This window comes from Falco punctatus (genome assembly GCF_963210335.1).
Source record: "Falco punctatus genome assembly, chromosome: 5".
NCBI classification, from domain to species: Eukaryota; Metazoa; Chordata; class Aves; order Falconiformes; family Falconidae; genus Falco; species Falco punctatus.
The window spans coordinates 86,073,269-86,100,712 of record NC_137584.1 but is presented as its reverse complement, the minus strand read 5'-3'; the positions used below and the strand labels follow the sequence as shown (position 1 = coordinate 86,100,712).

The window sequence follows — 27,444 nt, the reverse complement described above, 5'->3', positions numbered from 1 at the left end:
TGACTTACTGGAAGGTGATACAGTAATGGTCTTCTCTCATTTTCAATATATTTTTTTCTTATGTTCCCTTTTTTAAATTTTTTTCATTTAGCTCACTTCATAAAAATCAAAAACGTTCCAATCATAAATGCAGTATCACTAAGATACAGCTGAATATTTGCATTATGCCAGAAAAGAAACTTGAGAGATTTGCATCTGAGAGATGCCGAATGGATTGGGAAACAAAAAATACGGGCCTGGTTTTTAGATAACGATACTTCTGGTTCATACCACAGGACGCCAGGCAACTCACTTCTTCCAAAGAAGCTATGCTGAGGCACACAGAGGACGGGGAGATGAGTCAAGAAGGCCAGAATGGCTTTACCAAGGGCAAGTCTTGCCTGACCAACCTATTGGCCTTCTATGATGGAGTGACTACTTCAGTGAACAAGGGATGAGCTATCTGGACTTCCTTAAGGCCTTTGACGCGGTTCCTCACAACATCCTTCTCTCTAAATCGCAGAGATACAGATTGATGGGTAGACTGCTCAGTGGATAAGGAATTGGCTAGATGGTCACATCCAGACAGTAGTAGTCAATGGCTCCAGTCCGGATGGAGATCAGCGATGTCCAGCATCTTTCAAGGGTCTGTGCTGGGACATGTACTGTTTAGTATCTTCAGCAATGACATAGACAGTGGGATTGAGTGCACCCTCAGCACATTTGCAGATGACACCAGGCTGAGTGGTACGGTTGATATGCCATCCAGAAGGACTAGACAAGCTCAAGAACTGGGCCCACGTGAACCTCATGAGGTTCAATAAGGCCAAATGCAAGGCACAGGATGCACCTGGGTCAGGGCAACCCCAGTATCAATACAGGCTGAGGCACAAAGGGATTGACAGCAGCCCTGAGGAGAAGAACCTGGGTGTACTGGTGGACGGAAAGCTGGACATGAGCCATCAATGTGCACTCACAGCCCAGAAAGACAACCGTGTCCTGGGCAGCATCAAAAGAAGTGTGGCCAGCAGGTCAAGATCTACACACTGGTAAGACTCCACCTTGAGTACTGCATGCACCTCTGGAGTACAAGAAAGGCATAGACCTATTGAAGCAGGTCCAGGGGAGGGCTACAAAAATGATCAGAGGGATGAAACACCTCTCATGAGGACAGGCTGAGAGTTGAGGTTGTTCAACCTGGAGAAGAGAAGGGTCTGCAGAGACCTTATTGCAGGCTTTCAATACTTAAAAGGGGCTTATAAGAAAGATGGGGACAGGGAACAAGCAACAGGACAAGGGGGAACGGTTTTAAACTACAAGAGGGTCAATTCAGACTGATAAAAGGAAGAAATTTTTTATGGTGAGGGTGATAAAACACTGCAACAAGTTGCCCAGAGAGGTGGTAGATGTCCCATCCCTGGAAAGATTTAAGGTCAGGTTGGATGGGGCTTTGAGCAATCTGATCTAGTAGAAGATAACTGCTTACTGCAGGGGCAGTTGTAGTAGACTACCTTTAAAGGTCCCTTCCAACCCAAATTATTCTAGGATTCTATGATCCTGTCCCCTTGGCCTATGCATGTCCCTAATTATGGACTTCATAATTCCCATGCTTTAAAAAGCAAAGATTTTATTAGATGCTGCTGAAAGTATTTAGTCACATCAGTACTTTTACTTGATGTGTGATGACAGGACAGGCAGTTAAATTGTGATTAAGAACTCTGAAAGACATAGTGGAACGCAGGGAGGATCAGTTTGGTGCAGAGGCCTGAAGAAATGAGCTTCTGTGGGCATAGTATAAATGTTACCCTGGCTCATGTCCCTGAACAGGTGTGAATGGTTCCTCCTCAGGGTGTTTTAGAAGATCACCCAACGACAGGGCATGCTGTACCCACAGTGGTAGTATGGTAGCTGGTAGTGCAGTTCTTGGGTTAGATCAACAAATATTTCTTCCAGTGAGCGAATATCCCCAGTCTTTTACCATCTTTACTGGTTCAGAGCACATCTTTCTAGGACAAAGTTATTAACAAATTACAGCCATCACAATACCAAAGTTAACAGAATAAAATAAGGATAGGAATGTTTCAGCTTTCCTGAAAAAAACCTGTAAGCTTTGGAGCAAAGACACGTAGTACTAGGAAAAGGTTCTCCACTGAGGAGATGGTCAGTCACTGGAACAGGCTCCCCAGGGAAGCTGATGGGCTTGAGGCCATGACCGAGGCCATGGAGTGTCTGGATGATGCTCCTAGTCATACAATCTAGATTTAGGTAGTCCTGCGGGGAGCAGGGAGTTGGACTTGATGATCCTTGCAGGTCCCTTCCAACCTGAACTATTCTGTGATTCTGATTCATTCCTTCAATTGCCAATGTACAAGGGGAGATGAGTATTTAATCTCTCTTCCCTTTAAGCAATGTATATATTAGCTAGAAAAGACAGAGTAGTAACCTAAGTAGTATGGCTTTATGGAATCTTCAAAGCAGAATCTACTGCAATACTAAGTGAACCAAGAAAATGAGACAGCTCTCCATCTTGATTCACAGCCATTTTATCAGGAATATAAGACAACATGTTTCTTTTACAATTTTCTAAAGTAATGCCACAGTCATTTCTACTTACCAGTCAAAACTACTCTGAATTAGAAAAGTTTCATTAATAGTTAACAGTTATTAATGATTTAAAACAGAACAAAACCCCACACTCTCAAAACCTTACTTGACTGTCAGAAACGTGAAACGTTAGCAGTTTTCTTTATTTAGCCCTGAATTCTTTGTAGGGTTATTCTCCCCTAGGACGACTGCATATGAAACAGAATAGGAATTTCACTCTTGTGAGACAAAACTTGTAAGGAGGCATCTTTTATTGGACCAACTGCTACAACTAGAAAAATGGCAAGCTTTCCAGCATACATGTCCTCCATTCATTTTTACAAGTTTGCAATCTGTAAATTGATATTATGCATAAATAACTGAAAATATTTTTTTTCTCATAGACAAAAAAAGCTTCAGATATAATCACAGTTAAGCATCTACTAGGTAGAATTCAGAAGACATGCCTCAGAGTATAATATATACCAATGGTTACAAATGTTAATAGCTCCTTTCTTCCAAATGGAAGGGTGAAAGGCAGTTCAAGTCAGAGAACAAAAGCTAAATATGTATTTCTGCCTTAACTTTATCTTTTTCAAGATCACATCATCTTGACTGATATTGGGAAATAGATTTTTTTTCCCCACTGTAATGGTTTTCACAGCCCTTTTCAGTCTTTTTCTTCGCTTGGTTGTAACCTACCAATAGCTTATAAAGTATAAATAACCCCCAAAAAAGCACTATATTTATGAACATGGTTCTCAGTCCAGTAATGCCAGCCATCGCTCCCTTCTTTACAATGCTAGTTTTTAATAAAAACCTAACCTGTTTCTGACCTATTAACCTTCTCTCAGCACTTATTTTTAAAGCCCAGTTATCTTATGGCTCCCATTACCTCTTTTAGTTTTCAGGTACTCTATCCCTTGAAGAAGTTAACATAAAAGAAGACATAAAAAGCACATTTTAATTACTCATAATTTATTATAATAATGCCAAATAAAACTCACAAGGCAATGACTCAAAAAAAAAAAAAAAAAAAAAAAAGGTTTAGGTCACATATTTCTCTATTGGCATACTCAAGCTATTCATCTACTCTTGAGCATTCCAGGATGCTATGAGGGTGGGAGAACTAATTGAGAAGCGGTAGAAGCATCTCACTGATGCAATGGCTTAAATATTTAGCAAACTATGTTGCAACTATTTGTTGCCAAGAAGTGCTCAATATCAGTTATTATGTGGTGTGTCATCTGATAGCAATAAAATTCCTTCATTTCCCTATTCACTGCAGACCTCTGTCAGAGAACCCCAGAGTATCAGTATTTGCTTCATAGCCAGTGAAGAACAACAAACTAAAATAAACCCAAACCAAACAGACCCATATACAATTTTTCCCAGAACTTCTCTCTCTTCATAATATTACAGCTTCTGAACTCCAAGCTACTACTTTAGCCTCAAAGGTAACAGAGATCTTACGCTATGTCATCTTCTTCCATAAACATACCAGGCAGTAATAGTGAAACACATTGAAATCATTATCAATGGCACACTGATGTCTACTTATCTTGATTACACTTCCCTGCCTCTGGAATAATATCACTACATTTTTGAAAGCTTTATCACATATTTGCCAAAGCTTCTTAAAAGCATGCCCATTTCAAATTACAAAAGTTGCTGCCACAAGCAAAACACTCACCACTGGGAAACTGGGAGTTAGGAGTTTCCAATGGTCCATCTTTATACTCATTAGACACCAAAGAGCTAACATTTACTTCAGTGAAAGTTGAACTGGATGTGTAACAGGGAATAAGAAAGTTGTATTTTTTTTTTCCTAAATAAGGGGCATAATAGTGGGCATTACTATAAAAGACAACACACTACCAAGTGGAAAGATTACATTTGCTGTTCCTGCCAGTGTAGAAGTATGCTTTTTAAATATGAAAGAAGTTGAAAGTACCTCTGTGGATGCAAACTATTGGACATCAAAGAATCTTTGTTTAAAGACAATGTATTAATTCTGTACTTAATTTAGAAGTCATTAATTTTTAAGTGCACACACATACAACCTAACTTAGCCTCAGTAAAAAAAATACTGCAGAAAACTGCTTGCGTGCAGCACTATTTGCCTATCTAAAATCCAATCAGCATTTTTCTGTTCTAAATCTTAACAAGACTCTATGAATAAAAAGCCCAACATACATTTCTGTTGTATGGTAAGACATCATTGATGTGTTACTTCCTATAGGAACAGCTGAGGATATAAATTAAATTGGACTTATCTGGATTAAAACTTCAAAAAAATAATTTTTATTTACTATAAAGCTCATTGGTTTTCAGTGTTTAAAGGATCCGGGATGATTATGAAAAATGGCAAGATAGCAACAAAACCTGATGGATCAAAACTGATACATAAAAAACCCCAAAATACAACCAACTGCTCCAGAAAAATGCTGACAAGCTGTCAACTATCATAGATAATCACAGGCAGTCCTTGCAAGAGACAGGCATATAACTTATCTAATGCCTTAGCAATGACATAGCTGACCAAACACCTAAAAGAAAGAAATACACTACTGCTTATTATTTCAGAGACTGAAGCACCCAGTGATCCTAACCCAGGATCAAAACCATACCATTCTTGGTACAGAGATATTCCTACTCCTCAACTCATCTACACATAACTGCAACTTTGGACTAGATTAAGTTCAGTTAAGCATAATGCTTTAAGACAAAAACCTGCCCAAAACATTAATTAATGTTCAAAAAGCACGTCATACATTCTACGTGCTGAATTAATATACTGTTCCTGAAAGAAGCATTGGTAGCTGTGGTTATTTTCTGTACTCATTGCAACTACAAAATATAAGTATTACTCCTTGAAAATGTGGCGAGGTATGCTTTTTCCAGAGAATTACCTTCATATAACTGGTGTGTGGGGGGGGTTATATGGGAATGTCAGTACTACTGCTGAGCAACAACATATTTTTTTATGTTGAAGACACATTAGAGATCCGTTGAACTTGTCAAAAAAAAAAAAAAAAAAAAAAAAGACAAAGTCTAGCATCAGGACACTCTGAACACAACATGAAAGAGATAGCTTTATTTCCAAAGTAGTAATCAGCTTGGGGGTGGTGGTAGGGTGGTGTAAATAAAAAAAAATAAAAAATATTTAAGAACAATTTGCCACTGAAGTGAAAAAAACTGAAAAAACAGAGAAGGCATTGAACCGTGTTTGCACTGCCTAAACAAAAGATGTTTTTTTCAGACACTGCCCAAGACTGTCTATAAAGAGCACTCCTTTAAATGAAAGCACCAAAGCTACCTCATTCATGAACTCAGAAATGCCATAGAAAGTACTCTGGGAGCTAATGGAGAGCTTAGCAAAGGAACCAACCAACCAAAACAACAGACTTGCCTGAAAGACACTGAAAATAACTCCAGCTGGTGTAAGTGTCAAGCAACATAAATTGAAGAAAACAAACCACAGCTATATGAAAAGCTTCCCATAAGTCTGTCATCTAAAGGTAATGGTCCAGTTCTAATAATGTTTATAGAAAGATGACCAGAAGTGGCTAGAAAGTCAACAAACAAGTCACTTTCTGACATCCCATGGTTCCCAACCAGAAAACTGCCCTAGAAAGTTAAAGAAGGAATTGCACTGATTCTTCAGCTCTTAAAAACAACTAACACTATAGAATTTATGCAGAATAATAACTGATAAAACATAAAATTAGACCAGTTAGTGAAAACAGAAAAAATGATGCCTATTTAAAGAAAACTTTGCTGTCCAAAAAGTATTACCAGCTTTGACTTTTGTTTCTTTTGACACTTAGAAATCTAAAACAGTAAGTCACGTACCTCTTCTGAGGTAGCATTCTTTTAAGTTTTTATTTTGGTTTGCATAGTCTTGGACTTGACTTTACTTACCGTTCTGATATGCAGCTATTCTTCTTTACCAGCTGACAAACACAGGTATGCTACCATACTACATGGCTGTTTTGAGACTGAAAGTATCCTTTTAATTACTACTTATGCTGATAGGATTTTACATGTAAACATTCAATAATAACAAGTGATACCAGGCTGTTCATTAGCCAGGCCTGAAAAAGTCCTAAGCTGTGTTTAACACTCAGAATCCACTTGATTTGGTTTCCTCATCTTCATAGTTGCTTCCTATTGTATGAGAAATAGGGGGGGTTCAACACAACTTTTACCAAATCACCGTCTTTAAGAGGACACTGTTCTCTGGAGCTGCAGCGTTCATCACCAGGAATTCCTAAACAAGCCCTTTCTGCAGAGCATAAAGCACATGGCTAAGGTTCTAGAGACCCTCACGTGTGAGGAGCAACTACAAGCATTTCCTGGTTCCTTCTGACTGATTCTTCACCCTTAAATGAACGTTATGTGCTGTTTGGGACAATACTTAGAAATAATTGTCAAAGAGAAATAAAAAGCCTAAGGCACAAAAATTTACAATTATAGATTACCATCTAAAATTTAATTCTTAGCTGCTTCAGTGTCACAGCTAACTTAGCTGGTAATTGGACCACATACTCATTTTTCCAAGGACAGCTTTGACTTCACGTCTGCTACTTTATTTTTGGAGTCACATGAAGTAGCCACAAAGTGAAACTGAAGTTGCAGCAGTCTTATATTTTCATCTGTTCCTCTTGCAGCTTGCATTGTCATTCTCTGAAACAACGTAGGACTCAGTAATGCAGTGGAATACAGAACATAACTTCCACATTTTCTTAGGGTAGGCTTACAAGATGCCTGTATCAGGCACTGTACCCAAAAAAGGATGGTCTCCCCCTCCATCACTCCTCCTCTTACACTGCCTCTGGCCCACAAGTAAGCCAGTGCAGTTTAGTAAACAGGCTGAAAGCTCAATATAAAAACATAATTTAACAGTTCTCTGTTCAAGGAACCAGGTCAATGCTACAAACAAAGAAGTGGGCTCTAAATAGTCTTTTCCATACATTTACTGCTGTTGGAAGAAAAGGGTAAAGTAGCAGGAAGCCATCACATACTGCTGTTAGCACTGGTGTAGTAGAAGGCCCATTAGACAGTCACACTATGCCTAGCAATTTTTAGTTATTAACACGAATACAATAGCACAGCACTTAGTCTCCTTTACAAAATACCTCTATTCCCTTGAGAATAACTTTTAATTGGAAATGTTATTATCTCCTAAAGACTTTGGGGTTCATTTGAAATGGTCTCAATTACACAGTAACCTAATTATCCAAACTAAACAAACACCACCCTCGTAAACCTGTATTAGACACATCATTAAAGACCTTCATTATACAAAGTCTACACAATTCAGGAAAAGCCCTGTTACAAGGACCTTTGTGATTTCACCAGAATCTCTATGTTGGGCTCTAAGACCATTTATGTCTTAGTCAGGTTTTCAGGTCCAGCTTTCTGTCCTTTGGCCACCAGACTCAGTTTATTGAACACCTGGGCTCCCGGTGTACTAGTCTTCTGAGGGATTTACCTTTACAACAAAGGACACTGCACTGGAATAATCAATTATTCTGAGAAGTTATACACCCTTCCATCAAACAGAATAAGGCTGTAAAATGATTCTTCTGATCTCCAGCATGGGTAGTGACAATCTGTTGCCACATGTTAGCCTCGGTCCAGATAGCACTACAAGCAGTTTAGGAATGCTGTATTGCAAAAGTGTCAAATAACACCCGAAGCATGCCACCTGAAATTCAGAATCCACATGACAGGAATGATCTGGATTTCGAGAAGAATCTCAAGCTGTATAAATATATAAGAAAAACAGGTAAAGATTTAGTTTTGCCAACTTCAGGAGTAACAGTGATCTGTTTGTCCTACAGTGAATTCCTAATTGCAGCGGTAATGATCTGAGAATGCTGTACAGGTCAAAGGACTTCAAAACTGTACATCACTGAGAAATAAAGAAGTTAAATGAGAAACACAGTGGAACTTATGCCATATCACCCTGCACTGGGGCTATGTTTGTGAGATAATACCCTATCTGCTCGCTGAGAGGCACCCCTGGCGGTATGAAATCAAAGCTATCTTGGCACTGTAAGGAAAAAACCCCATGTTTCCCAGAATGGAAAGAGAAACAGCTACCAGAAGGTCACATTCTGAAATCTTTTAAAAAAAATAATAATAATGGATCCAGTGTAAGGCAATTCAGTCAGAAACAGACAAAATGAAAATAAATTGGATGCATGTATTCTGTTCATACATACATACATTCATAAATACAGTGAGATCTAATAGTAGACTTATACACAGTTAAACAGCCCAAGACGCAAAATTATTGAGAAAGGCCCTTTGAACATATGAGAGAGTTTAAGAGGTCACTTGCAATGTCCAGGTAACTTTGTACAAAGGCACGCTTCAGAAGTTCACATATCAAAAGCCTAAAAGCTCATCACAACTCTGAAGATATGACATACATGACTGTCCCCAAGCACTCCAACAGAATTTGTAGTTGAATGAGAAATCACACTGGAACATTTCAAATGCACAAAGAGCCCAGGCCAATGTAGTGGTTTAACCTCTGCCAACAACTGAGTACTACGCAGCCACTTGCTCGCTCCCCACCTCCAGCAGGATGGGGAAGAAAATCAGGAAAAAGGTAAACCTTGAGGACTGATACAAGAATAATTCAATAATCTTAATAACAATAATAATAACAACAACAACTGTAATGAAAAGAAGAGAGAAGGGGAAGGGAATACAATCCAAAGAGAAGGGGGAAAAAAACCACAAGTGTTGTGCAATACAATTGCTCACTACCCACTGACTGATGCCCAGTCAGTCCCTGAGCAGTGATCAGCAGCCCCAGCCAACTCCCCCCAGTTTACATACCAAGCATGATGTTCTATGGTATGAATATCCCTTTGGCTAGTTTGGGTCAGCTGTCCTGGCTGTGCCCCTTCCCAGTTTCCTGTGCCCCTCCAGCCTTCTAGCTGGCAGGGCCTGAGAAATTGAAAAGCCCTTGACTTGGTATAAACATTACCTAGCAACAACTAAAAACATGGGTGTGTTATCAACATTGTTCTCACACCAAATCCAAAACACAGCACTGCACCAGCTACTGAGAAGCAAATTAACTCTATCCCAGCCAAAACCAGGACAGACAAGTATCAGAAAGAAAATGCTACAAAGCATATTTTCATGACAAATCTGGTCTAAATCAACTATAAAGTCCTCTACCAAGCTTACCAAACTACACACACAGAGGAACATTTATATAAAAAGCGTTAAGCATCCTGAAATTATGGACTACATTGTAAACGGAGACCAAAGGTCTTTGGCTTTCCCTGCTGTTGCTGCCTGAGGAAGCTGAGGACATTGCATTCTGCGGGGAGTCGAGGCAGCTCAACATAACCACTGTATCCAACAGTGGCTGGATGCCCCAGCAAGATGGATGTCAAGCACAACATGCTGCCTGTGCACTCCAGAATTTAGACACAGATACATCTCCATATCTCCTTAGATGAGGATGAACAGAAGAAATCTGCCTTCTCCACTGCCCGCATGCCACCTTTTGGACTTGCCAGTAATCCAAAACGCCAGCACTGACTGGCCTTCATTGCCTAAAATGAAAAGGCAGGTCAACCACTGAGCTATCACAGAAAAGGATCATGAATTTATAAAATGTTTCACTAACAACATAACCCCTTCCCAGATCTGCATAAAAGCAAGCAAACAAGATTCAAAAGGTATTCTAGGTAAAAGATAATCATAAGCACTTTTAAAATGAATGTCTTGTGAAATACACCAGATTTTCAACATATAGGCTGAGGTTGTACTTATGCCTACAATACTGCAGCAGAAATGGACAAAACTCATTAAAGTGTGGCCTTTCTAAACAAAGCTATGTCTCTGTAAGTTACAATACTGTCTTGAAGCAGAAATGTATTGCCATTATAAGATTTACTAAGCAGCAAAATCATATGTGTTCAACTACGGTTTTAAAATCCTCATTTATCACTCCTCCTTTGCAATAACAGTCACAGCAGAAACCCTTTGCCTCCATGGAAGTCCAAATACAGTACAGGGAAACTAGTGGTTTTCCATACTCATCCACAGCAAAAGGAAACATGACATAGTATTAAGATTACCCATGTCTATGTGTGGCAATCATAGGGGTTTATTCATTGTTTTTATACATCACAAAAGGAACTTTAAACACATCAAGAGATGCGCTGCTGTCATTTTAACTGTTCTACCTGCAAGTGCCAAACAAGCCCACTTAATCTACAGGAGAAATAAACAGAGGTGATTCTTCAAAATTCTACCTTCTGGAACAAATAAAAACCATCCTCTGTGCAAAGAACTGATGCTCTTTGAAAAAGAAATATAAAATACTTGCTGAGAATCAAGTATCAAGCAGCTATTTAAAAATATTTCCATTGTTTAAACTTTTTGCAATGACATCTCCTATATAGCAACTACACATTTAATTTACTTGTGTCACAACACATGATGTGTGGGCACTGCGTTCGGAACCCAGCTTTTTGCACCAAGCCAGGTGACGTACCCACAAATTATCTACCAGTTTTCTTTAGGGTGTAGACACTTTGGCTAGTCAGAGACACTGTAAAGGTTGGTAAAGCCCAGGTGTTGCAGCTGAAAGATTTAGGTGCTCTCTGTCAGGCTATACCTAATGCTTCTTGAGTAGGTAGGTGGCAGGTATGTAAACAGTTTCTGACATGGGAAGTAACCAGTCTCGTTAGAATCAATTTGCACCCTCTTCTTTACCATGCCTAGAATGGGATGTGGCAAACAGCAGCTAAAACCCTTACAGAACCGAAGAAAACCCCACCGAAAGAGGCAGCGGCCTCATCAGAGCCAAGTTTTGATCAGACAGCTTCGTGCGGTCGCATTAACGGCACCGGCTGCGGGGAGGACGAGAGCCAGCGTGACCTCAGCCCGGCCGCCCTGCAGCGCGGCGGGACGGGACAGCCCCCCGGGTTTCCCCGGCCCCAGCAGCGCCAACGGGCGCGCACGCTGCCCGCCGCCGCTCAGCCGGCTTGGGGACAGCCGGGCACAGCGGAGCCCGGCAGCAGAACCGGTCGGCGGGGGACGCTGCCCGCCCTCACTCCGCGCCGCTCTGCCCGCTCACCTCGGAGCCGCCTCTGGTACCGCTCCAGGGGCTCTTCCAGGGCGGGCTCCCCCCGGGGCGCCCGCATGAGGGCGCCGCCGGTTCCCGGGACAGCGGCGAGCGCTGCCGGGTAGCCGTAGTTCCCCCCGTTCCGCCGCCCCGGTGGAGCTCCCCTCAGCGCTGCCCGTCGCTACCCGCCACAGCTGCGCGCGGCGGCGCTCGGGACCCGCCTCCCGGCCGCGCGCCGTGCGGGGCTGCCGCCCGCCAAACCACAAGTCCCAGCATGCAGCGCGCCGCGCTGCGCACCCTGGGAGGTGGAGTCCCCACCGGCCGGCCGCCTCCCCGCAAGCCGCCGGCGGGAGGGGGAAGCTGGCAGCCTCTGCTTTCCCCTTTGTTGTGGGTTGCTGCTGCAGGCGCGCCTGCGCAGGGTACAGCTCTTCCGCCTACGTCCTCCGGGCTGCAGTGGCTGGGTGTAGCGCAGGTCCGGTCATGGCGGAGGAGGGGGGGGGGTAGGAGCTAGAAGCGGTCATGGCGGAGGAAGGGGGGGGTAGGAGCTAGAAGCGGTGTTGCCGCCGCGGCCTCCGGCGCATGCGCGGCGGTGGGAGCGGAGGCGGCTATTGTCTGCAGCTGGCGCAGGCGCACTCGGCCCCTCCGCCGCTCGGCCTGCGCACGCCCCCCCCGCATTGTGTGAGCTCGGGCGGCGCCTGCGCAGCGCCGTGCCCCGCTCTGCCCGTTAGCCGCTATGTGCAGGGAATAACGTTGGAGCCGTTGCCAGAGGGACACCGACTGGAGCGCCCCGCCCCCGCCCCGCCGGGATGCCGGCGCAGTGAGCACCGGCGGCGCTGCTAGGGACGGCCCCTGCTCGGCGCGCGAACCTCCTGGAAGGGGTGGGTGAGTGAGAGGATGCTGCCGCCCCGGGCGCGGGTCGGGCGGGAGCCGTGACGGGGAGAGGGGCCGGGGTCGCGCCGGTTGTCCGCCCCGCCATCCGCCCAGTGCCTATTGTGTCAGGCCCTCGCCCACCGGGACCTGGCGCCGCGCGACAGGGGCTGCAGCCGGCGGAGGGGGCGGTAGCGCGGTCTGGGCACATCCCCCTCCCCCGTTCCCGCTGGGTCCGGAGGCAGCTCCGCGCCCCCGCCTTCCTTTCCCCTTGTAAGCGCGGCCAGGCCAGCCGCGGGGCGCTGCGGCCGGTGGTGGTGGTGGTGGCCGGCGCTGCGGGACCCCGCTGCCCGCCTCTCCCTGCCCCTTGCCGCCCGATGGGCGCCCAGCCGGGGACGCCGCCGCCGGCACACCCACCCGGCCGCGGGCAGCGGGGCTTCGCAGCCTGCCCTCCCCTCCCGCGCGTTTGCGTGACTCGAGCGTGCATTTCCAGAGGTTTAATTTTTTTTATTATTATTATCAATTTTCGGTTGCCCCCGTTTCACAAATTGCCCCGGGGCTGAGGGCGGTGTGTTGCTCCAGATTTAAAAACCAGTGATAGCGTTCGTTTGAGACGAGGTGTTTCCCTTGTCCCCTTAAAGTAATGTCTTCTGGGGAGGATGATGGAGGAAATCTGTTGGGTTTGCATTTCCTTGTATTGCGTATTTTCACCCAGCGAGGTGGATCTTCAGCATTCAAAAATATTCTCCTGAAGGCGTGAGCTTTTCTTTCTTGAAGCTTTTCCCAGGGAAAACATCAAATAATGCTTTTTGTTCCTTGGTAGCGAGAAGCAGTGTCGGGGCCCACTTTGTCTTTCTGGCGTTGGAAACGAACGGGTTACCGAGCTAACAACAACCAAGAGGAGAAAAAAAAAAAAAAATCCGATGGCGATTTTTCGAGCAGAAAGCGTGTTGCAGCAGAGGAAGCTGGCGTCGAGGCGGGCGGCGGAGGGCTCTCCTCAGCGGCAGGCGGGAGGGGCGGGGCGGGGCGGCGCGCGCTTTAGGCCGCCTTCCCGCCGCAGCCCGGGGCGCCCTCGGACGGGGCTTGCGCGTGCCCCCGTCGCGCGGGCGGTGGGCGAAGCGCGCGCTGGCCCGTTGGGTGCCGTCTCGTGTGGGCACCGGCCCGGGGCAGCCCGCCGGTGACAGGAGCGGTGCGGATGATGCGCCCCGGTTGTCAGCGTTTGGGGCGTTATTTTCGGCATTTTTAAAATGAGCTGACAATTAGCCCATCTGTTCTGACGGCTTCATGGGAGGAAAAAAAGAAAAAAAAAAGAAAACTGTAGATGCTGTGCTGACGAGTTGAAGATAATCGAGAATTGTGGTTTTATGACAAGAGCATGCAAATAGCATCCACTGATCTGCACTTTGAGGAAATTATTTTCTTCCTTGTGAAAGCAAAGGTACTCATAAAATATTCAACTGCTTTGGAAGGATCATTGCAGTGCTAGAACAGGCTTTATTATCTTTCCTCCTTTGGAATGCCATTCAAGACATTGTGAGAATGTTCTTGGCTCTGGGATTGCCAGTGTAAAACCATATGTGGGACGGGACAGTTTTTGTAAACTCAACTAAGACATGATTAAATATGCTGTGATTTCCTATGATTAATCTCCTCTGGGAATCACTTCTATGTCCAGATGCTGAGGAGTCCGTCTTACTGGAGCCGAACCCTCTTATTATGGAAGGTCCTCAACATTACATTTTGTTAAATGGGGAAAAAAGTTAAACATAAATACTAGAATCTCCCCTCACTCTTTGCTTATTATTTTATTTAAACACTTTGTCAGTTCTTGTCACTTTCACGTAAATATTTTGTCCTTGTTTGTTTTTTTTTTAACTTTTTTTTTTTTTCTCTGAAGGTGGTCAGAAAGGCTGGCTGAACAGGTAGAATAGTGTAGCTGAGAATACATGGAATTTTGTCAAAATCTCAAGAATATGAAAGCTATTTGTAATAGATCAGATCAAAATGTTTCCTTTAATTCTTTTATACAGAAACATTCTGGCATAAAAGTTGTTACCAAACTTACTTTTATCGTGGGACCACATATTTTTTTTGACAGGTGACTGCTTCCCAGATCCGTTGTGATTTTTGCAAAGAATAATGGGTTCTTGCTATATTGTGTTTCATCAGCTGTAACAGACTTGGCAGGCAGATTTTTTTAACAATTCTGGTGATAACACACAAGCCAGAAAAAGAACCAGGTTATGAAAATAAACTGGAAGAGTCTTGTGTTCACTTGTAGGTGGGAGCTAGGAAGCTTCCTTGAATGACTGGAATGGAACCGGAGCCGCGAGCACCTGTAGAAATTGATTTTGGAGTACCATTTCCAGTTCTTGCAAACAGGAAAAAAAAAAAAAAAAAAAGGGTATTTAATGCATATTGATACCACAGTATCTCCTTGAGTCTCCTAGAAAGACAATTGCCATTGTGGTCAGAAAGACAATTAGTGCTGCATTTCTTAGCTTTGCAGGCAGAATAGAACTGAGGTAAAACAGATGTGGGTTTTTTTTGTTTTAGCTAGAAAGCCAAGAATATCTGTGAAATTCTTGTTTTCATTTAGAAGATTTTGAACAGGAATGTCAGGCATTGAATCCATGCAGACAGCAGAATTTACTTGCAGAAATTCTCCTATCTGCTTCTAGCACTTGTGAGGTTGTAGATAGCATGCACTTCTCATCTTTAAAGGACACACTACATAATGTAGTAAAAATTGATATGGTTGTGACCAAAAGCCTGCTTGAAATCTGAGAAGAGGAAGTTCTTTGTTACTGGGGGATGGAGCTTCAGATTTGCCAGCTGGGAGCTAGGGTTCGATACATACATCTTTTCTGAGGTACACAACTTTACTGTGCTAAGTGCGCCTGTGGGGGGTCTTTTATTGTCTATTAGGTTTAGAATGCTCCTACCCAGTGCCTGCATTGCTTCAGTTCTAATATTGATCATTGTGTATCTATGCATTTTCTAAATGGGCTGGTCTACAGAGAGCAGCTTCCTTCAGTGCACAATGCAAACGTTTCCCTGGATTAGAGTCCATCCAGTGTGCTGAATGAAGCAGATGTCCTGCGGAAAAATAGTATGTGGTCACATGACTCAAGCTATAACATAACGCATGCAAATTAGGGTGGGAAGAGAGTACAAACTACTTGTTTAAACAGCTTTGTGTATCTGTCTGTTGTACAGTTACACATGCTTAAAAATATTTAAATAAACTGTATATACTTGGTTTGCTGTTGTAGTTTAGTTTCTCCAACTCTACCACAAAAAGCTGGGAGGCCATTTTTATTTTACAGGTGCATTTACAGTTAGAATGACTTTTTTAATTAAAATTTTGTTTGACATTCAAAAATACAACATATATTTTAAATTAATATATGCATTTTTTCCACATATTATGTCAAAAGCACCTTGCCCTAAAAGTTCAAAAGAAAACCCACAGAGATGTTTTAGTAGAATGCTGACATAATTAGATTTCAGAGAGGGAGAACTGTGTTTGGGGAAGTACTCAATGCTGCATCACTAAAGTGTGTCGTACAGGCTCTTATGGATCGGAAGTAAGTCTGGGAGTAGGTGAATGTTACATGAGAATTGCTACTCAGTCTCTTTATTAATGTGTCTGCGTGGAGTAGTTCCAGATCCTCACTATCCTCCATTTTTGGTACAGCATGGCTGTACTGCTCTGTCACAGCGGCTCTGGTACTTTCCTAAGTACATGCGAAGTTTAATTCACTCGACTAACCTAGCAGAAAACTATTTCTTTTCTTTTTGTTTAGCTTGATTTCTACCACCACCCCCTCCTCCTTTGGCTTAGCAAATTGAATTAACTTATTGTGTGGTCAGATGAGTGCCAGAGCAAGTACACAGAATGAGGACAGCAGTCTCAAGCCTGGAAGAAGGGAATATTCCCTTTTCCGGTAGCAAAGACACATTTGGTCTTTTCTGCTGTCCTATCTGGCTGTCTCCTGTGCCAGTGTAGAATGTCACAGTCATAAAAGTTGTGGGTTATGTATAAATCAAAGAAAACAAAATAATTAAGATACTGGGTTTGTTCTTACTGTCCTGGATATGTAATGTGTCCACAGCCACAGACTAAATGTTCAGAGCATCTCTCTGGATGAAAAAAATGTCTCTCTGCAAAGTAGATAGGAAAAGAGGGAGGAGAAGCAGTTGTGAAGTGGTGTGGCCTTTGTACAGGGAAAGCAGGACTTTTGTGCCAAGCTAATATTATTATCTTCTCTTTCACAGAATTCAGGGCTGGAAGTTTTCAAATATTTTCATAGGGTTTTCTTGCCTACTTACTAGTTTTGAAGTGTGTGATTTTTGTGAATTGTAGAAAAGTGCTATTTGGCATACATTTAGAGAAATTGTTTTTATCCATTCAAAACAGAGATAATGAAGCGTCTTCTCTTTTTTTCATCCCCTGAATAGAACACTGAATAAAACATGATAATTTTTTCCATGTGAGCCCAACATATGTGTCAACTTTGCTTCTCCTTCTCTCACTTAGAAATTGTTACTGAAAAATAGACTTCTCCTTAGCTAGGTGCTTTTTAGAGCTCTATCATCCCACTGATGGGCCTGGTGATCTGATTTAGGTTCAACAACTGCAGCCCTGGTGAAGTCTGGCTTCTTTGGTTTGTTCTGCTGTGTTTATTGCAAGGATTGGCATTTTTGTAGTAGAGGCCTCTGTTTACTTGTTCCCATTCTTGTAACTAAAATGTTTTATATTCTGATCTTTCCCACAAAATTAAGAGAGTATCTTCCTTGACAAGTAGCTGAATTGTCTAAAGTCTGTATGATCTCTGTCAGATCGCATCCCATTTTGTACCTCATTCAAAATGAGATTCTGATTCTGTTCCTTCTCATTTCTTCCCACAAAGATTGCAATTATTGAGCTTTTCAGAGCAATAACAACAGAAGTTGTGCCCCTCCCTGGTGTTTCCAAGTTGTTTCTTTGTGCATGGGGTATTTTGTTAGGCTTCAGCTGTGGTAGTGTAAAGAATTTTTGATCAATCCATTATGGTCTGAAAGTAGCAATACACTGAATACATTAAATCAGATGTACTTATGACTTTTCCCTCGAAATTACATGCTTATAATTTTGTTGATGATCTTTCTGTTGAATTGCAAATATTTGCCTGTCTAAATATGCATTCTGCTCGGTGTTTAAAACCAAAGTCTTTTCAGTTATCTCTTACTTCTCATTGTGGATTACATTTCAAGATTAGGAAGAAGAATGCAGGAAGTTGGAATATCATGGTATCTTTTCTGTTTTCTCATGAATGTATATTTTTCTTGCTTTCATTAATCTTGCCTTCTCCCCCTCTGCCCCCCATTACTTAACTGATTGTTTAGTCCTGTAGAACTGTATCATTGCAGGAACCTTGATGACAGGAATCATTCTACCTAATTTTATAATGAAATTTTCCTAAAAATGTAAGAATGGCCACATAGATGGGCCTTTGGTCTGACTCAAACCCAGTATCTTTTCTCCAAGAATAGCTATAACCTTGTGCCAAGGGAGAGATAAGAAAGGTGCAAGCATATATGGTATTTTCTGCTAAGGCATTGCTGGTCTCCATCTATTTTCTGCTCGGAACTTTTGAGACCAGGTGTAGTTTCCATTAAAAATTATTCCTTCCACTTGGATCTGTATTTCTTCTGCTATGTCTTGAACAGGCAGTTCAGTAAAAATGGCCTTCTATATTTTTCAGCCTTTGTTTCTTACACATTTTCAGCTGTATACCAGCCAGCTTAATTTAATAATTGAAATCTTGATCTCCTACATATTTTTGATACTACAAATTTGTTATTACTAAAAAGAGGTCAGTGAAGGTTTCACTTCTGCTCATCCATTTACCATTTCTTTAAGGGATCATTGTTTTCTTTTTATTGTACTTGGTTTCTAAAGGGGATAGGTGTTTAATATGAGGGTGAGACCCTTCTGGTAATTCTGCTTGTTGAGATAATTCACAAGTCAAAAGCACAGCTTAAATTTTAGCTTTAAGTTGACTGTAAAACTGACCGTTATAAATCTTTTTTTAATTGTAAGCAGATATTATTCAGAGAGCCGTTGAGGAGCCACTGAGAATCCAGAACATTTTTTTTTTTTTTTAGCTTTCGAATTAGCAGAGAGTTTTGAAGAATGATTGCAACTGGTTGATCTGAGAGTTATGGAGCTGCTACAGTATCTTCATGTTAGAGGTGATATTGCCCTCTGCTCACTTTGTGTTTGTTTTACAGTTCTTGCTGATAAACATAATAAAAGATACTGTTCAAAAGCTGTTTTTCTTCTAATTGCTGCTCAGTTCAGTCATCATACTCTAGTAGTCCTTTAAGCATCACGCTAATTATTTTATTGGGCCATACAGGAGTTAATGGGGTAGTGCCTTTATTTTGACAAAATCTATACTAACTTGAATCTTTAGCAACCTTAGGGAAATTAATTAGTTCCAAGTCTGTCATAAATCATGCCTGTTTGTTTGTTGTTTTTTTTTTATACAAAGTTTCAGTTTTAACTATTACCACTTGGATCACAAATTCTGTAGCATATTTTTAATTAATCAAATCTTAATCCATCAGCTTCTAAATATACCTTGTGATCTATTTTTTAGACCAGTTGTGGTCCTAATATATTGCAAAGAAACCTGTATGTAATTTTCTTGCTGAGTGCTCTTCTGAGAGGTGCAATTGCATGTCCAATATCAATCCTACAAATCTTATCTTATGCAGCATATCAAAAAGACGTGTAAATCTATAAAGGCCTGAAATGCCAGTCTGAAGAATGGAAGCATTAGGCTGCTTTTCATCTGCTGAAAACAGATTCCTGATTTAGGGAATTGTGTCCACCCTCTTATGAGGAGCTGCAGAGAAACTTCTGATAAACATGCTGATTTTTTTTCTACTTTTTTTTTTTTTCTTCCTTTTATGTGTATGATACTGCATGGCTTTGTTCTCTTTAGTTTTCTGCCTAGTTGGACAACAGCGAGAAAGATAATGTTGCTGGCACAGAACTGGAATTAGTGAAAATTAGTAGCTGGATATAGTCAGTAGAATAAATATTTCAAAAAAAACCCACCCAAGAATGAGCAATCAAAAAATATGTTTATGCAAAAAAATGTCAGGGTGAACTTAAGTTTGAGCATAGCTTGAGCCAGTCACTTGAAAGTCCAGAGATGTCACAAACTTGTTTTCGTTGAGTTTGGTGTTCTGGTTTTTTACAGTTTATCAATGACAATATTTGAAACAAGATTGCCATCACAAAAAATGTATTGTTGCTTCCATTAATCGTTGTTTGCCATGACCGAATTTATTTTCTGTTTCATTGGCTCTTTTTCTCATTCAAAAAATTGTTTTTGACTTCCTTGAGAATGGATAAGTTGTCTGTCTGCCCCAGGTCTTGGTGAAGTCGGTGAATCCTCAAGTACTGCCGATGACTGCTGTGTATGGCAGGGTCTCTTTTTACACAATCGTGCAGGGCCCAATATAATGCTATTGCATTATATTCTTTAACTTGCTATGGGAACTTTATTGCTTGGCATTTTCCAGTAGTAGTGTCTTTCTCTTTTTTCCTGGAACAAACATTTCTCCAGTATTTGCAACTTACAAATCACATATAATTTTCTTGCATACAGATATATTTATCTGGCTTTTCTTAAATGAACACACACCCTTGCTCTTTTCCATTTTTGTGGCCTCATTGCATTGTCTTTGAGTGTACTGTATCACTAACTGCAGCAGCTGAAGATAAACGTGTTCAGGTGCAACACTGCTGAAAGTGCAAATAGCAACAGTCAACTTCCTCCTTTAGGGCAAACTGATAATGGTTCTCTTGCAGGATTATCCCTGCAGGTGGATCGATCGTTTCAAAGTGCTGCCTGGTTACTTGCTTTGAGGTCAGTGTTTGTGACAGAACTAAGAACTATATTCAACAGCCTCAGTTCCTGATGTCTGAATCACATGTCAGTACCTGCACATAGTAGAAATGTTTTGAAGTTTTTATTCATCATGCTCTGAGCTCTAGTTTGTTAAGAAGCAAGAAGATTTTTTCTGCTAGAGCTTCTAATGTTGCCTTCATGGTCTGTCGTTCTGTTTACATATTTTATGTGCCTTACACAGTAACCATTTCAGTTATTTACTTAAATGTCTGATAAGGTGAATTAATTTTCATTTTTGTATTGTCTGGGCAGCCTGTAGCACCTAGTATAGACTTTGGTAAAGTAGCAGCAAAATAAAAAAAGAAAAGTTGAAGCATCAATACCAGGACACGACAGTGAACTAGGAAGTCACGAGTCATTCCTTGCCCAGTTGAAGCAAATTGAAACCTTTGATTTAGTAAAAAAAAAATACACAAACATACTGTTATTTTTAGTGCAATTCATAAAATTACTTCAAGGAGTGCTTTGGGAGAAGACTACGTTTACCAGATTAAGATCCTTGAGTTCTCAGACTTTGTGGGTCTTTCCCTTGGTGCGCTTTCATTCCAAAACCAAGAAAAGCATTATGCCTTTCTATTTTTATATATTGTGCTTTTTGGCGGGCAATGCCATTGCCTTCAAAAATTTCTATGCAAAGATGTCTGTGTATTGTTTTATTTGTATAGCTACTTGCATAGGAATGCTTCCTTTCTTTCTTTTCAAGGTACTTATTCACACTTGGGGTCACTGATCTAAGGCAGATTTAGAAGAATGACTGCATTAGTGTATCATGAGGTGGGAGGCTAAAGATTTGATCATTGGATTGTGGTGCATTAAAGAAAAGGTTGAGGCAAGTGAGGGAAAAAACATGCACCAAAACTTTTTAAAAAGTGTATAGTTTTAATTTTTAATGGAGAAATATAAAAAACTAACCTAAATTTGATTAATTATTAATGCTTCTTATGGTTACTGTAGACCTGTCTAAATAGAAGTAGTCCTGCAAGACTTAGGTGGATTTGGTGTAAGTGACCCATGCTCTCGTAGGAGCCTAAGCAGAACTGACTGCTGGCTGTCCTGGTCCTGCCCTGCCCTTCCCTGTTCTCCCACCCCTAGCCACACAGCCCCGCTCCTTTTGCTTTGGTGCTAGATTGCTGTGCGTACCGTCGGGGAACCATTCATTTGTTTGTGGGAGGGAAGAAGAGTGCAAGGGTTAGTCTGTCACTAGTGGAACGTGCTGCAATAGCTGAGCTCAGCTGCAGAGCCATGCGAGTCCTGCGGCCAAGGCAAGGGGAGAAGCTGTGACACTTGGCAGCTGGGACAGGGCCTAGAGGGCTGGGATCCTGACAGCAGCGAGACTCAGTTTGGCCAATGTGGAACCACAACTTCTTCAGTTCAGCATTTATATGATAAGGGTTAAAACTGCTCATTTGCCTGTCAGTTGAGTCTTCAACGCTAAGGTTGAAAAATAGTCAATACAGTCAAGTTCTGGACATGCAAGCAATTTATGACAGGGTAGTCTATATATTAGCTTTGTATGTGTTAAATTTCCATAGTAACTCCTACTGTGTGGCATGTGCCAGGAACACAAGGCAGTTCACACCAAGTAGCATACTTGAGATTTGCTGCAGTGGACGTGTGTATACAGGAGCTGCTAATAAGGAAGCGGTGCCACAGTATAAATTCACATCACATACGGCTGCCCAGTAAACTGTTCCTATATTTAGCTTTTTACATTTAATTAAGCTGCTAACTTCTCCATTTCAGCCAGTAAAACTTGGGCAGAGGGTGCTCCTGTCTCATTATAAATTCTGAATATTATGTATACACTGGAATTTTATCACCTTTTCAGATATAAAAAATTGTGGAGGATTTGAACATAAAATATGTTTTCTTTCTCTCTGAACCAAATTTGCAAAAACATCTGAAAATCACATTGAACTTTAGGAGAAACTGGGAATAACGTCTTTAGAGCTACATTATGTGTTACTCAGAGTTAAAACACAAATAATGAAGGAGAATTGTTCTGTCATGTTTATTCAGTATTCTTCTAAATGTCAACTGTCTTTCTATCTGCAGAAGGTTGCAGATCTGTAGTCACTGGTATATTCTAGAGCAGTTGTTCCTAACTCTAGAGCTTGACTTTTATGGATGCATTGGTTGATGTGGATGGACCTTTATTATTGAAACATCTTCTGTTTAAGCTGTTATGATGTATGTGTGTTTATACTCGCAATACCGTGAGAACACGCTCATTCTGTTGAAAATGCTTGTGTGCCTGGATGGGATGACCATCAGCCTGTTCATCTTGTGGACCAAGTACAGGAAATATGTTTCTGTGTTCTGTCCCCCTCCCTCTAATGTGCAATAGCACATGTACCTCCAAGGCTAAAGGGAAAAAATCACTTCCAAATTTCTGGCAACATTAGGAAAGCACTGTGCTTTTAATTCAAAGTTAAGCAATCCTGTTAAGATAAAATGGAGAGAAAAACAAATGCAGGAGACCAAGTAGCCTGGTTTCTCAGGGATTTGTTCTGTGTCCCAAACTGTGCTGAACCTCAACATGCACATGTGCTCTCTCTTGCCCGCTTGGTTGGGAACCATCGATATTCTGTTGGGGAAATAACCTGCAGAAGCAGAGCACAGAGGAGCCATGTGAGCACAGGTCTGCCAGCAGGCTGGGAGGAGCTGGGAACTGTCAAACTTGTAGCACAGTGTTTCTGCCAGTGGGGTGATGGACTTTTTCTATTGAACTTGTTCTGCTCAGCCCTCTATTCTCCCAAAATGTTTCGAAGGTTTGTATCTGTGAAATCTCCAGCTCTCCTAAAGCTTACTGGTGGGAGGAGCGATTGGTGGAAAAAAGTGACTACTAAAAGTTCAGCTTCCTCGGGTAACTAAAATGGTTTCAGTAAGAGTTTTAATTACTAACTGTGTGGTAGGAGAACACAGTTAAAAGATGTAAATGATTTGTTTAAAAAATACACACTTTTGCTTGAAGTAAGAAATACGCCTTTTAAAAATATGTCTGAGGAAATAAAATGAAAGTTATAACTGAGCTATTTTAGATTAAGCACAAGATAGTGTTAGTCTTGTGTGTAACAGATATACCAAATAAATAACTGCCAGCTTTTCAGTAGGAAAATACACAAGAAATAAAGTCCAGGAAGAGCCAAGGCAAAATAAACAAACACAGAAATGCAGCAAAAATTTGCAGTTAGCTGTTACTTATTAAAGTGTAAGAAGTGTTGCTCAGTGGGTACCAATATTGATACTAACTTTCATACCATGGAAACATAGTTTAAAGAACAGAGGATGTGAATTGTTTCAGCCTTTAAAAAGGCAACTGGTGATGATTTGTCTTAATCAACTTCTTATGGTTTTGTACATATTTAGTTCCATGTTAAAATGATTTAAAATATTTTTGGTAAACCAGAAGACTTTCTCTGTTGCAGCAGCATGCTTAGTGTTGCTTAATATACCTTTTACTTTTTATGTAGCTGAACATAACCTAAGTTTCCAGTCAAATCTTTTTGTTGGAGACACAAAATGAGTAACTTCTTCAGTAACTGTGGGTAGTCCTTAAAAGAACAAAAACCAGACCCCCAAACTTGTTCACTAAAGTGCCAATGGAAGGGATGACTCAATCCCTTTTTGTGGATGAGTTTATTGTAACCACTTCCTCTTGTTTGGTTTGATGCCTGGAGAAGTGTGCGTGGAGTTCAGAGCTCTTCCCGTTTAGCCTTCACTTTTTTTTTTTTTTTTTTTTTTTTTCAGCAAAATTATTGCACTTAGAAAGGAAAATCTATATAGGTTTCCTCCTGTAGAGCTACTTCAATTCCAGATTTCTGTCTACTGAAAGACACACTTGCAGTCATTTAATAGTCTTTGAAAATATTTATAGTGTGTTACTAATAAAAGCATTTTCCAATGGTCTCTAAGTGTTCTGAAGTTAACTAGATTTTCATTGTAGTATTCTGCAAAACATATGCTAGTATTGTACCAGATCAAGTTTAAATCACCAGTCATTCTTCAACCAGCTTATAAAGGTCCACCTGAAAATATTCTGCTGACATAGCAATGGGAGCTTCTTATTGTGATTTAGTTGAGGGGTTGTAACGTACCTGGTCAAACAAGTCCTTGCGTAAAAACATCAAGCTGAATACTAACTGTATGTGTTAATTCTGAGTGTTATAGTGACAATTTCACATGTATCTGTTTGATCACATTTAGTAGATAAGAGCTAGAATGAGAAATAGAATTAAGACTGAATATGCTGATAGCTGTATTCCCGTTTGGCTGCATACAAGAAAGGAGAGAGTAGGGACTGCAAGCGAATGTGGAATAGCTTCTCTCCAGGGAAGCCGTTTGCTAGGTACTAATTACAGACTGGTTTCAAATCTTTGCCATAAGTAATATTAATCATTAAAACCATCGCTATTCTTGCCTGTGAAAACATCTTACCCTATTTTGTGTCTTGCTAAATTGTTAATACTGTCTTTTTGGCAGTTGTTTTCATGTGATTGTACATTGAGAAAATGCATGTGTTGTACTTGTTACCTTTCAGTTTCATTTCATGGTAAGGAGAGAGGTGGGAAGACATTAAACATATGACATAGCAAACTAAAGAAATGCTATACTCCAAACTGCAAGACTAGGTTTCTATGGAATGATTTGAGGTGTGAATAAAGAACTGAACAAATAATGAAAATATAAGGTGTTCCAAACCCTATTCTACTGTCTTTTTATATGACTCTCCAAGAAGAGGACTTCCCATCAGGGAAAGATCTCAGATAAAAACACGGGACTTGATTTTGAGATTGGAAAATGCTGAACATGAAGAAAACCTCTCTCTTTACATCACAGCTACCATGCTCATTTTTAAGGAATTTTGGGGTTTGGTTTTAAGCTTGTCCTGATGTTAATACTCTGCAGAATGCCCATGTAGCACAACATAATTATGACACAGAATCAAGGAGCTTTTATTATGCTTGTCCATGCACACACACTCTCCCTGTCTTGAGACAGTGAATATTGCCTAGAGCAAACATTGCTTACAACTTGAAGGCAAAATTTTGAGCTGTTGGTTGTTTTGTAAAATAAGTACATCCAACTTTTTTTTTTTTTTTTTTTTTTTTTTGTTTCATGTAGGGCCTATGTTGCTGGTCTTGGAACAAACAACTTAGTGTATTTCCAAGAAAAATACATCTGTGGACTTGGCTGTTGAGAATAATTGTAAAAAGCTCCAAAGCATTCCATAAGGGAGAGGGTAGAATATATCAAGTATTTTGTATGGAACCTACCTAGGAATGATAAATATGTTTTTTGTATTACAGTGGAGATGTAGCAAAAAATAATAATTGAATACATTTATCATGTTGTATATCTATAAAACTATGAATGCATGTGGAGATCAGTAACGCTGATTTCAATGATTGTCCTCTACCAGTTCCGCTTTCATGTTCTGTGTACTTATGCATCGTGTCAAGAAGTAAAATGGAACTGAAAACTGAAAAATAGATGTTAAAAGTACTGAATTACATGTTTTTCTTTGGCGAGTATACTTAATCTGCATATTCCCAAAGTAAATAATTCTCTGTGTTAAAGAAGAAAAAATTTGCATTGCCTTGAATGTAATTTAATCTTGCTAAGTATCTTGGGACATGGAATAAACCCCATATATTTCACAATTTTGGGGAAAGTGAAATCACCACCCTTGGGAGGTTAAGAGGTCCAATTTTATTTGCAAAGTGGTATTTGTCTTTTCAGTAGTGCTCAGGGCTGCGGTCAGTACTTGGCCAATGCAAATAAAACCTCCTCATCAAACACAGCCTACAAAATAACTTGGAATACACCACGATGGAGGCAGTAAGAATAGGAAGTGGAGGAGGAGGAGGACTTGCCTGCTGCTTTTAAGATTTCATTCTGCCTGAATGCAACAATGCCTGATTTGTATTTATTTATTTATTTTCCTGTTTGCTTATCTTGGCAACAGTATAGTCTGATAATATAGTCTGATATTAAGTGGGGGGGTGTGTGTGAAGTAAGTATTTCTGTAGCTTTCATTAAAGGAAGCTTTTTGCCAAAGACAATTTGGTTACGGTTTCTTTGTCCTCCTTGCTGCAGTTATTTCTAAAGGCTACTTATCAGATGTGCTATTTTACTAGCATACTGGGTGTGCTAATCTCTGTATAGATGACCTTGTTTGATCATGGTGAAATAGGAAAACTTCAAAATAATTCTTTTTATGCGGTTTCTTAATCTGAGTGAGAATGATGGACAAAAAATGAACACTTGCTGCTTTGATCGTAAGTTAACCTACTCTTACAAGCAGACATTACCCTTTAACTATTCATTCAAAGCAGCTTTTGAAAAGTGTTGCTCTTCAGTGTAGGAAGGCTACAACATTCATGAGAAATGATTTTGTGCTTCTGAATGTAAAGATTAGGAATGCAAAATGAGCTGTCCATTTTCTTTAATAAATGCAAAATATTCTTTTTGTCTGTTACCAAAGGGTAAAATAGAATTGCTTTTTTGAAGTTTTAATAACTTTATCCTAGCGGCTAATAACTGAGTATGCTTTTAACAGTTTCAAATCTAATGTTTAGACTGAGAATACTTTAAAACCAAAAAAAAATTTTAAATGTCAGGTACACCTGATTATTATAAAAAAACATGTGAATGAAAAGGCTTACAACTGTTGTGTAAGACTATGTCCATGTACAGTACCAGCGTCGTTCAAAGTTTTAGGATCAGTCTTTTAAGAGTTTGCATTTTTACCAGTATTCTCTGTAACGATAACCTAGTATTTTATTTTTTGTCAAGTTGCTGAAGTCTTTGTTTCAATATGCTTTTCTTAATACAATTTGATCTCTTAGCTTCTACTAGAAATTGTGATGTTTGGTTGTTTGTTGTTTTTTTTTTTTCCTTGGTAGCTTTATGATTTAAAAAAAAATAAAT

The 27,444-nt window shown here is 40.6% G+C and overlaps 2 protein-coding genes across 8 annotated transcripts in view; one reads left to right on the top strand and one right to left on the bottom strand.

Moving 5' to 3' along the window:
• Positions 1–12,177, bottom strand: part of SDCCAG8 (SHH signaling and ciliogenesis regulator SDCCAG8) — a 116,755-nt gene extending 104,578 nt beyond the window's left edge. The window contains exon 1 of one of the 2 annotated variants that reach the window (XM_080390475.1): positions 11,684–12,177. In XM_080390475.1, coding sequence (XP_080246601.1) covers positions 11,684–11,750 — 67 coding nt within the window. In that variant the 5' untranslated portion in view covers positions 11,751–12,177. The remainder of the gene's footprint in view (positions 1–11,683) is intronic. The other variant, XM_080390474.1, reaches the window with a different exon arrangement.
• A 26-nt stretch (positions 12,178–12,203) lies between these two features.
• Positions 12,204–27,444, top strand: part of CEP170 (centrosomal protein 170) — a 102,570-nt gene continuing 87,329 nt past the window's right edge. For 2 of the 6 annotated variants that reach the window (XM_080390462.1, XM_080390461.1), the window contains exon 1: positions 12,204–12,553. The gene's annotated coding sequence lies outside the window, so the exon portion shown is untranslated. The remainder of the gene's footprint in view (positions 12,554–27,444) is intronic. The other 4 variants (XM_080390460.1, XM_080390458.1, XM_080390459.1 and 1 more) reach the window with 3 other exon arrangements.